A 12,509-nucleotide genomic window follows, 5' to 3' on the forward strand; every position below is an offset into this window, starting at 1 on the left:
TAACCCCAAAGTAGGGTGGGTGACAGGGGGCAAGAGGGGGCTTGCAGGGTATGAGAACAATGGGGCTCGACGTGTATATGTGTGTGTTTCCCTTTCCTTTGGAGCGCACTGGTGTGGAGCTCTCTGCCAGCTTGTGCCAGACTCTCAAACCCATTGAGTGCCCCTATAAGAGGTTGGAGGGCATCAGGTCTGGCTATCTCTTTGCCTTTGTCTGTTGGCTTTATTGAGGCTGTATCTGATGTATTTAACAAAGCACATCACGTACGATTATGCACATTATTCCAGAAATACCTCGCAAGCTCTCCATCCTTAATAGAAGCCTTAATTGTGTAGAACAATAAACTGACAGGGAACAACAACCAGTTTCAGAGTGAATCACAGGTGCATGGGGCCCAGTGACCTTGTCATTACTAATTATATGCTGAATGTGAAATCAAGTACATTTTCAGACAGTAGAGAAAAAAGCGGCTGGGGGTTGGGTTGGCCTGCAACAATGCTGTAGATTAAATGAACTGAAATGGAAAAAAGGGCAGAATTCAAACGTGTAAACACTTAACTCATGATGGAATGATGGAGTGTTCACTTTGGATTTCTTCACATGCTGAAGTAATGCAACCTGAAACTGTTAGCACACCCTACTAACCAGTTTACTACTTATAGTAGTGACCTAATCAAGTGTTAACTAGGTAAAATTAATATAGAAAAAATACTTTTATTAGATTTTTAACCCTGAAACATCTGCAATTCTTGATCAGACTCTACAGCCAACTATAGATAACAATTGAATAAAAACAAAGCATCAAAATAACATTAATTTGTAAAACCAGGCCAAAAATAAAGCACTATTAGCTCAAACAAAATTGCATTAATCATTGACCTTGCTCTGCCATTGATGTCATCGTTTGACCCATCATCACAAATACAACACATAATCCCATAGAGGGTTTGTCTAAAGTGATTGCTGCTCCTCTTTTCCTTGTTCAATTCAGATGATGAGATTAGAGAGATTCCCGGCAGATGGGATTTCCACTGTGCATGTGTTGTCGGCATGTATCCCCTCCTTTTCCACACAAACTCCACCTCAAGGTACTTCCTGTCAGATCCACTGAATGCAGAGGCAGAATGGCGTGGGCCGGCAGGACTCAAAACGACAGGAAATGCTGTACTGCTGGTCTGAGCCAGCAGGGGGAAATATGGTCAGTCTTATCAATAATGAGTAGGTGGAAGGGGCTAGATCAAATTACCAATTTCAAGCTAATCACCAAAGTGGTGGCTGGTCTTTGCTTTATCCCATCTCCCACTCTGCTTTCTCCTCTCTCTGGTGATTCCTGCCACCATCTGTCTGTCTTTCTCAGGGGAGCTCTTCCCTGTCCTCCAAGCAGCTCACTGGATGTTTTATTAATTCTGTTTCACCTGATTACACCCTCTCTGTGAGCCAGGGCACATTAATAGGCATTTAATCAACATTTAATTAAAGGAGCATGCACTGAACAGGCACCTAAAGATCATCCTGGTGAGATCAGCACCAAGGACACTCCAACACGCATTATTCAGGCTGAAGGTGAAAGCAAACATGCCACCATTACTGCGACAGAACCCCACGTGCATATAACGTCACCATACATTAAAAAAGGTTTAGCCTTTTAAGCTCCATTGCCAAGAAATCTGTGCAGCTGTTTCAGTAGAATCTGCTGACATCGAATGCCATAAAAATGCAAGTCATGGTTTAGAAAACTTCAGAAAACAAACTTTTGGCTTTAACTGACGTCTTGTCCGTTCTGTGCTGCTCTGACACCAAACTTTAACTTTGGAATAAGTGGAAAGCAAAAGTTTTTCTTCCATAAAATAATATTTACTTTCTCAAACTTTCATTAAGCCCTCTTGCTGACAAATGAGTGACTTGGTCTAGCTTGGTGCTCAGTTTTGTTTCCTGATTTAAGGTTATTAACCAAGTGTTTTCAGTGTGCATCAAAATCTGAAATTTACACTACAAGAAATTGTGGATTTTGCTGATTCAAATCACTGTGGTACCACGTCATTTCTGCAGGGTTTAATGAGCTACTCCACACAGCACTTTCAACTCCAGGTAGAAACAATAGCTTATACTCCATTGCCAAGAAATCTGTGCAGCTGTTTCAGTAGAATCTGCTGACATCGAATGCCATAAAAATGCAAGTCATGGTTTAGAAAACTTCAGAAAACAAACTTTTGGCTTTAACTGACGTCTTGTCCGTTCTGTGCTGCTCTGACACCAAACTTTAACTTTGGAATAAGTGGAAAGCAAAAGTTTTTCTTCCATAAAATAATATTTACTTTCTCAAACTTTCATTAAGCCCTCTTGCTGACAAATGAGTGACTTGGTCTAGCTTGGTGCTCAGTTTTGTTTCCTGATTTAAGGTTATTAACCAAGTGTTTTCAGTGTGCATCAAAATCTGAAATTTACACTACAAGAAATTGTGGATTTTGCTGATTCAAATCACTGTGGTACCACGTCATTTCTGCAGGGTTTAATGAGCTACTCCACACAGCACTTTCAACTCCAGGCTGACTCTTTAATGTCATTTATTCCCCCAACACCTGTGTCATAACTAATTTCAGACTAGTGTTTACACAATGAATAATGTTCACTTTCACACAGGCTTCTTCTGACTGATAAACACAACATTTCTGCTTTCACTGTCATTAGAAATGTATCCATTTCAGCTCTGTGGCCACAGTAATGGCAGCGGCACATAAATCAGCCAGCAGGTTTGTGTATAAACCAACTAACATTGAGACAAAAGAGCTGCACAGTTTCTAAAGCTGAAACAAAACTTTAAAAGCACACCACAGGAACTGGACAACGCAGACGAACACAGCGGACGAGGAGATCCAGTTCAGAAAACAATCAAGCAAACGGCTGAGCCATCAATGGCAAACAAAAGGCACAGGGGACCACCTCAGCATGTCTTTGGCCAGGTGAGAGCCAGATACAGAAAAGAAGAGTGACCAGATTGAGAGAGAGAAAGCCTGGGGTCAGCTATAATGAGCCATGAATGTGAGCATCCGACCAATCCTGTTTAATGGGGTTCATCTCTGGAAAGGTTTATGTGATGCCCTGCACTGATGTTTGTGTGTATTCATGTTGGGGTCCAGGTCAGGGGTCTGCAAGGACTCTGTGACCCTGAAATGAGCTCTGGGAGGCAGTATGGATCCCCGCTGGTAGGACAGAGCTGCTTTTATGCTTTAATCTGCAAGCAAGGAGGATCAATATGGCAACTATTGGTGCAGGAGTAAGCAGTCCAGCCATTCTGAACATCTCTCAGGGGGTTGGTGCACCCTGACAAAAGCCCAGCCCTGCTGCCACCACTGGTCACAATGAATTGTGGGATAGTGGCACACCAGCAGCTAACCTACTTAACATTCATTAGTGTCAGAGAGGTGGACAGATGCCCCGGGACTTACGGATCTTCTCTCTCATATTCTCTACATGGGGCTCATTCAGCAGCGTTTGACGTGTCTTTCATTCAGGATATTGAAGTTGTGGGCGGTGGCGGCAGCAGGCTGCTCAGCTGTGGATTTAGGAAGAGCTGGGTGGGCATGGATGGACTCACCCTGTGCGTGTGCTGTGCAGAGCGGGAGCCTTCAGGCAGCCAGGTGCTTGTGCTGTTGGTGTTCCTGGGCCGAGCCAGAGGTCTCAGTGGACGCTGGAAATCCTGATTTCTGGAATGTCTGCTTTCCCAGTGAGGCTCTGGAGCTCCTGTTCTGTCGAGAGCAGACATGTCCAATAAGCTCTAATCTTTCACTCATTTTACTCACTTTCGCTGTAGAAGTAAGAACATTTCACCACTGAAGTCCTGATGCAGCAAAGAGTCAGTGTCATTTCTCCATTTTCAGCAGTGTACCTTCAGGCTTTGCTCTAAAGTGATTTAAGGCTAGAGGAAAGGAGCAATGCCACTCTGTGGGAGGCCAAAAAAAACCTTAGTCAATTTAAATAGCTTAAGCCTGTTAATGATTAGCATCCTACCAACCTGGTACAAGTCTCTCATGCATAAAGTTTCCTAGACAAATGCACTATAGCACAGCACAAGATTCCCTTCTGAGTTTGTTACACATTGTTGAGACCCCTCTTCCACAAAACAAGGTCTACATTAAACCAGAGCGTTCAATTAAGAAATGAACAGCACTGCAGCCCCACACAGTGACAGAGGCCAGAGCAGAAATCAGGACCAGCTGGACAGAGAGAGGGCTTTTCAGTCCGACCCCAGACACAACATGGATCAGGTTCTGGGCTGCTATACAGCAGCATAAATCTCCTGGTATTAATTACATTACAGTGCATATAGTGACAAGCTCTGTGGAAACAACGGAGCCTATCAATTCCACAAATCAGGGCTCACATACTGTATGTGTGTATGTCCTAAACAGCCCCCCATCTGTATTTGCAATCAAGGGTAATTTTCTAGAGTGTATCTTGTTTTTAAGGTTCTTTGTCTTCAGATCAGTAGTGCATGAAAATCCTAGTAAATATGCTCCTGGTGTAATATTAACAAGGGCTATGAACAAGTGAGGAGGAGGAGCCTGCGTTTTCCATGGTGACCAGATCAAACTAGTACAGTGGCTGCCATCTTCACACAACTCATGTCCTACTTCTGCCAAATAATCAGTCTTTTTTTTTTTTTAAGTCTGGTGACGTGTTATCTGTAGAATCTCAAAGCTGTGAAAACAAGAGCTTATTTTATTAACTCTCTAAATCTGAAAAAAAAAAATCTAACAAAAAGAACAAACACAGAAATCTGCTAACTATAACAACACAACTTGTGATATGAAGCTTCTTGTGAGCATCTCAGATCAAGACCTGTCCTTTACATTTCCCTTTCTAAAGCACACTCACTGAGGTCTCTCTGTGTTCAACACTATGGGGGCTCTGCAGTGCACGTTGGGTAATTCAAATGCCACAATAACAGTTGCTAAGACACTGCTAGAAAATGCAGTGTGCAGGGAAGACACAAGGTTGCAGTATTTTTGTGGCACGCGTATGTGTAAATGTTTGTTTATAAGGAGAACATTGGGTGCCTATGCAAGCTTGTGTGCACGTTTTAAAATATTTCATACGTGTGTTTACTGCATCCTCTAATCAACAGAATAAAAACGGCTATTACTGCGTTTTTGTATGTACACCGCTTGTCTTCTTTTTAGCCTTTAATCCTTTGTTCATTTGTGTTTCAACAGTTTTTCTTCTTGCTTTTATTTGATGTGTCAATTTAATGGCTAATATAACATATGGCTGAGTGACAACCACTGAAAATCAGCCACTTCTCTAACACTGGGCCATTTACAGTAATGCTGATAAGGCACCACTGTTGTTTCTTTTTCAACAGTCCTCTTAGAAGTTGTTAACACTTGCTAGTATTCAGTTCAGATGTAGTATTCATTTGGAGACATGTTTTGAATTTAAGTCCAATGTTCACTTTCATTTTAGTTGTGTTTTTGAAAATTCCAGTTCTTTAGTTGCTAGCTTTGGCTGCTGTTTGGTGTAGTCCAGACACCTTATAGTAGAATTTAGAGTTGTTTTTTTGTTTTTTAACAGAATACAGCTGCCTGCCACACATGATAATGTCACTATAAGAGCTTTGAGAGTGTATTTCATGTTGAAGAGCGGGAATACCACTCATGAAAAAACAATTACCTCCAAAATACAAAAACTGCTGTGTACAAGAAACCTCTTTCACATACAAGTAGTGTAGTTGCGTGATCCATTGCTTATATAAAAATATTGTATCAGGCTTAGTTTTCAATTTTTTTTCTCTCAATTAAAAGAAATAAAATCTTTGCTGACCACTTTACTGAATATTAAACAGTTAATATCACATCTGGCTGAAGGGCAACCATTGAAAATTAGCCACTTGGCTAACAATGAAGATGACAGTTTAATTCATTCTTCTCTCTAGATTAAAAATCATCACTAAAGGCCAACTTAAATGTAACAGACTTGCAAATGCGTGAAAACACACATACACAGTCAAACATATATATCAGCACACATAAGCTGACAAAGCCTCTCACAAAACACATAAAAATACCATTACAAGGGCTTTCATGCTGTTCTAAGGAAAGCAGCTCTGCCCACTGCGTGCTGCCCTTTGTCGGCTGCAGGACCCGGAATCAAAGAGCGCTGGCCTGCGCTGTCTCTGCTCGACAGGCCTGTGGGGATTCCTGCTCTGACTCCAAACTGTGGTTGCCATGCCATGCTGATATCCCTGACTACAACCCCCAGCACCCCCTGGTTAGCTCCGTTATTTTCTCATCTCATCAATATGTCTGCTAAGCCCTTTGGCATACAGAACAATATGTTCGCAGTATTTTTCAGTTCATGCCCTCTTTTCCAATATGGCTCCAGCATTTCAAGATTAGTCAGTCCACCCACAAGGTCTGCTCCCCCGGTGCCTCGGGATCAGGGGTGTCAGGGGTGGGGGTCAGTCAGCAGCAAATACATTTGTTATCAGCGATGGCAGCATGCAGGCCTGAACAGCTACCAGAGATGTATTTAAAATCTCTGTGCAATCAAATTGCTATCCTTTGACAAACATTGACCAGATCTATGTGGAAACTGGTCTGGATGCTCCAAATGGAAGACTGAACATGGCTGCCAAATTTCAGCTTACAGCAGTAAGTCGATACGAGCTATTTTTAAGTGTTTTAACTGTGACACATCAGTAATTGGACCTATGGCTGATAATGAATGACTATAATATAACAGCTGATGATGCAGGTGGTGATGCGTGTTGCCCAATTTTATGATGGACTTACACACATGCGTATCTAATAGCGTCACCACAGTTTACTCACCACACCATCAGTTGTGTGTACTTAAGAGTTAGTTCTATGCAAAATGAAAGGTGGTTTGACAAATTTGTGCAAAAGTCTAATGTCTAGAGATCCATCTAAACAATTTAGGCGCCAGTATTAAAACGCTTATATTTTCAGATTTAGTGTATGTTTTAAAAGTTGGAAAATCTGCAGAGACTGATTCACATGTGACACATGCACAAGTTTTTGTGATACAGACAAAAGGTTTAAGGCATACGTGTTTCTGTTTGTAAATTTCTGTAGCATTCTACTATGAATGATGTAGAACAGCAACTTATGCACGTTATTAAGTTATTTTTCTTTTCTGTAACTTAAGTATTCTATTTTACTCTGTTTTATTTCATATACAAAGTATAGATTTTGCAAATCCTGCCCTAATATCGCATCAAAAACTGGTTAGGTTTGGTATTGTGACATAACGTGGAAACACTGATTGTACCGATCGGCTTGCCTTTACTTTTACAGAAGATTTTTGCACAGTACTTTTACCTCTACATCAGAAGAATTGAAACAACACTTCTAACTCAACCTGATATTTTTCACACTCCTTTTCACACTCAGGCCAGAGTTTCCTTATATCTCCTCTATAAACACTCAAGACCTGAATGTAAATGAAACACAATAAACACAAACGTATACGTAATGTCTCTAATGCAGGTTACAGTGCAAACTTATAAGATCAAGACAAAAAAATATTTCCAGTAAAACCTGGTCTTTTGTGCATATGGCTGACAGCTTTATGGAAAAAGAGAGATGAAAAGTGTGTATTTCTGTTTTGAGATCCCTGCCACTGGACTGCACTCACTCAAGAACAAACCATTCAATTTATTTTCATGAAAGGATGAAAGGATAAAACTCCAAACCATCATGTAGTCTATTCACTGGTGACGCTCTTTAAAAAAGGGAAAAAAGAGAGCAAAAAGAATTGGAAAAGGGTGGAGGGGTGGAGCGCTGCATAAATTTTACATACACAGGGCAGCAGACAAAGTGATTGTTGCTTCACCAAAACTTTTTTCTCCTCCAGAAAACACTTTCCTTGCTGAATAGGCACCTATTAGTGACTCCATTATGGGCGCAGGGCTGTTGAATGGCTCCTCACTGTGCGTCTTTATCATAGTCAGGCTGTGAATACAAGCAGCCCCCTCCTGTAGCAGCCCAACCAAGCTCCTTACAGCCTGTATTGATAGGTGCTGTGGTGCTGGTGATGATGGGTGAGACAAGGGAGGAGATGTGGGTTCCCACTCTCACCCCTGTTGTGTGCTCCAGGTGTGTTGGGTTAAGTGTAGCGCTCTGCGGCCTCCATTGTGCCACACACTTTTTCTTTACCACTTGTTCCAATAAAAAGAGTGTGTTGGGTTAAGTGTAGCGCTCTGCGGCCTCCATTGTGCCACACACTTTTTCTTTACCACTTGTTCCAAAAAAAAAAAAAAAAATAGATGCAGTGGTTTACATGCATTAGCTGATTTCCATAATGTCACCCCCCCCCCAACTGCAACGCAAAACAAGTCAGGCCTCCAGCGAATCACTGCACACCGCCTCAGAGTCCTGTATTGTTGCTGGATTATTCAGGAGTTAGCTGAAAGAAAGAGAAGGGAGAGTGGGGTGTCTGTACTTTATCTCCAGGGGAGACAGGGGCTAAAGAAGGAGCTTCTTTAGAGGAGTGAGTTACTGCAGCAAAAAGCCTGAAAACACCTGCAGAAGACAAGCGTAGGGAGGCCAAGGGAAAGAACCCCTATTGTTTGTCTTTACTTTACATGTCGCCAATGTGAGGTACTGTAAACTAGCCTCATTTGAATGGAGGAGCATCTGTTAATCACTAGTTCTGTCTAATAACCTGTCACAACATCATCACCTTGCTCAGCCTGCACAAACCCCGCTGTATTGACAGGTCCAACAGTATGTTGGCTATTTCGATCAGCAATCCAGAAAAGCAGAGTGTACAAATATCTGCATGTGTCAGCAAAAGCAGGGTTCATTCAACTATGAAGTTATGTGTCTACATGCAGTTGAAGGAGGGAGACACTGAGAGTTAGAGAGACTTTATGATGAATATGTAAGCATTGTTCAGCCATGCTTACCTCCACAGGGAACCATCTGCTCCCTGTCAATGCATCACCTGCTCGTCTGAGCCGTCTCCAGGGCAACAAGGGGTGGGGGTGATTAGGAGAGGTTATATGGCTTTGATGGGAGGGGCCATCGCCGGGGACAGTCAGGACGCCGACTGGAGGAGGCGGTGGCTGATAGAATAGAGGGGTAGCTGGGTGAATGTCGTCCTCTGCTGGTGGAAAGACAGCTATAAACTGGGAGTTACATGCAGTACATGCAATGTAGATAAACAAACCAAAGACCATTTGGTACCCATTTCTCCAACAGAGGTCGTTTGTTGAACATGTTTTTGACTATAAGGCCAGATTTTAAGGTACCACTGTATTTTAAGCCCCAATATTTAGCTGTAACAAGCAATATATACATAATAAAATATTAGTTGCAAGCAGATTTAAATGATTAATTAATGTATTTGTCAACAAGAGGAGGATGGTGAATAAACATAACAAATGACAATATTTTAAGAATCTGTTATAATATAAAATGTCTTCATAGAAGTCATTACTGTTGACAAATACTATACATCAATAAACACTGAAAAACATCCTTACAGTATATCTGCCTATAAGCACATTATAGCATACTACACACTTTATGAAGTATTTATTCACTGCTTATAAATGTTACAAACCAAAAATAAAACTATTAGAATCCAAGTCAAAATGGGCAGGAACAGAAGAGAATTGTATTTAAAGTCACCCAAATTACAAAACATAGTTTCTCTTGCTACCTCTACTGGTGTCCACCCATAAGGAAATGACTTGTCAAGCTTGAGCATGAGTAGCAGCTGCAGAGTGACGCTGCCTTGTTGTGTGTTTGGTGTTGGCAGTCACGCTGGCCATCAGGTATTGTGTGAGAAGCATCATGAATGTCGATCAGTCACAGAGTTCTCATTAAAGACTGTGTGCTCTTGCACCTACAGTGACGGCCAGGTAAATACAGACCTGAGGACAGCTTAAAAGACAAGACACGTAGGAGTTTAAATACACCTGATGAAAGCATCAGCCAACATCAATTTGGTTGGTTCTCCACTGCATGAGAACATTCAGTAACACATACCTTGGTTCAGTTTAGAAATTTACTGTTTTAACTTTGTAATAAGGTAAAAATGTTGGAAAACAAGGGCAACAGAAGTTCATCAATTATCATATACGGTTTCAGGTATCTTTAAAAAGGCTGCCAAACTTACTCCAGTGTTCAAGATATCCATTTGGTGGCTGGGCAATAAGAGAACAAGCTTACAGATATTTTAGTAAATGAATCAAACTTAAACTGCAAAAGAGAGAGTTGTCCTGTCACCTGTGAAAATGGCTCTTTTGCTCTCATCTGATGAGGTGGTAACTATGTGACATTCATCATTAAAGGTGCAACTTTGAACTCAAATACATGCAGTGGATGTTCCTGGGCTTGGAAGTCTTGGTAGTAAAATACTTTAGATGGCGGCATTGTTCCCATAGTGTACGACACTCCCTGGACCCCTCAGGACCAGCACACACTTGTTATAGCAGAGGAGCCATTAGCCACACTCGATCGCTCACCTGGAGCAGCCCTCCACACACCCCAAGTGACACAGAGAAAGTCTGAGTGACAGGTGAAAATGATCAAGGCTGCAGGAAGGGAGCACCTTTTGTTTTTGTTCAGAGAGCCAGGCAAGGAGGTGAATCAGGTCCCCCTGCCAAGGAGATCATCAACCTGAGGGTAAGAAGCCACTGACAGGGGGAAGGGGAGGGAGGATCTCTTTACATGATCAATATACCCCCTAGCCATCACAAACCTTAACATGGTTAAGATTAGGGACCACCTTGCACCTTAAAACACACCAATCTAATCTCCATCTTTACCACATGCTGAGTAGGAAACTAATAAGATAAATATAATGTTTACCAGATACTTCATCTGTAGCATTATAAAATGCTTACAACTGCTATTTGTCATTAATTTAGTCATATGCCAAACTATAGGACATACTGAGATTTCGGCCTGATGTTGGCACTAGATGAGAAGTTAAGGGTTCACTTAAGTTACAACAACTAATTTTGAACGGGTTGGATAAAAGAAGGGGTTGGTCCAGGGTGGACCCTGCCTCTGGGCCAATGTCAGCTGAGATTGCCTCCAGCCCCCTGCAACCCTGTTCAGGATAAGAGGTATAGATAACGGACGGATGGATAAAAGAGTTATCAGTTACCAAAGCAGTCGGGATTCATCCCATAAGGACATGAAATACCAAGGTCATGCCAAGGCATTTCAGTCTGGACCAAAGAGGTGGACTGACCAACAGTGAAATCCCTAATGGTCTAGGTACAGTGAAGTGTCTCCTTCACATCATGGTACCATTTCCCTCTTAATATTTTTATTTCTGACTCTGGGCCTACACACACTCTTGCCCCAGATGAGATTCCTGGGAGCGTTGCTGTCAGGGCCACGTGCAGTGGTGGACCCGGCCAGGGAAGAGAGCGACTTTCCTGGGTGTAAAATTCAATTATCCAGCAAGTGAGTGTGTCTGTTGTGAATGGCAGGCGAACGACTGCCTGTTCCCAACAGGAGACAAGGGGGTTAAGAACCACAGAAAGACCTCTATTATCCTTAGTGAGAACAGGCCATGTGGCTAGCTGCATGGCCCCCCGTTCTCATTCACACCCCTTTACAACAGCACTGCCGAAACCCTCAAAGTTTCATTCTCTTTTCTCTGCTCCCACTCCCTTCCTTCCCCTTCCTTTCTTGCACTCCTCTCTCAAAAAAAGAGCCACACAATGCTGCTGTAAAGGCTGAAGTGGATTCTTTAGCACCCCTGTGGACAGTGCACATGTGGACAACATTCACAGGATGTCTGTCAACTAGTCCATTAATCAACAACATCTCATGAAAGTACAATTACAAGCCTCACATCTCTATAACTGATTATCATGTCTGAACACCCCTGCTACTCCTCATGCATAGCAATGGTATAGTCACCATTGCACATTATGTGCACAAACAACATATCATGTGACATAGGGTATGAGCATAAGTCAGATGTATCATGCATATGTGTGTCTGTGGGGGGCCTTGTAAGTTTTGTGCAACACAGTATGTGTGTATTAATTTAAATGTCCTTCAAGTCAACAAATCTAGCGACTTTTTTGATGTTTTGGAGACTCTGACATGAAAGCATGTATCGCTCTGCAGCCTCAACTACAGTAACTGGAAGTATAAGTGAAATCATAGTGCAGGTACCAGACCAATCGGGAGGGAGAGTATTAAGTAATCTATTACCACCACAGTACCAAAACACATCAAACCTTGCATAGGTCAGACGTGTAGCATTTGCCCATGTAGCAAGATTGAATGTGGTGTCACACCAAGCGGGAGAGATGGTACCTACATTAGTTCCAGTAACATTAGCCTTAGTTACACAAGTGTAGTTGTTTTTGACTGCAGTAAAAATAGGAGGTACTGCATCTTTAGGTGCCAATGGGTAATAATGTTCCAATTCTCTGCATGCAGGTGTTTGTGGATTTTCAGTCATGTGCAGCTCAAGCATGCAGTGTGTGTGTTTTGCATCTGAAAGGAGAGAA

The 12,509-nt window shown here is 42.1% G+C and overlaps 1 protein-coding gene across 4 annotated transcripts in view; it reads right to left on the reverse strand.

Annotated features, from left to right (window-relative positions):
- Positions 1–12,509, reverse strand: part of LOC109952528 (uncharacterized) — a 60,662-nt gene that overhangs the window by 47,097 nt on the left and 1,056 nt on the right. The window contains exons 2-4 of one of the 4 annotated variants that reach the window (XM_020587653.1): positions 9,686–9,909; positions 8,928–9,127; positions 3,594–3,739 (exon numbers count right to left, since the gene is read on the reverse strand). In XM_020587653.1, coding sequence (XP_020443309.1) covers positions 3,594–3,739; positions 8,928–8,943 — 162 coding nt within the window. In that variant the 5' untranslated portion in view covers positions 8,944–9,127; positions 9,686–9,909. Of the gene's footprint in view, positions 1–3,593; positions 3,740–8,927; positions 9,128–9,685; positions 11,320–12,509 lie in introns of those variants that run through there. The other 3 variants (XM_020587655.1, XM_020587654.1, XM_020587656.1) reach the window with 3 other exon arrangements.

The sequence above is a fragment of the Monopterus albus genome, unplaced genomic scaffold, assembly GCF_001952655.1.
Source record: "Monopterus albus unplaced genomic scaffold, M_albus_1.0 scaffold470.1, whole genome shotgun sequence".
In the NCBI taxonomy this organism is placed as follows: domain Eukaryota; kingdom Metazoa; phylum Chordata; class Actinopteri; order Synbranchiformes; family Synbranchidae; genus Monopterus; species Monopterus albus.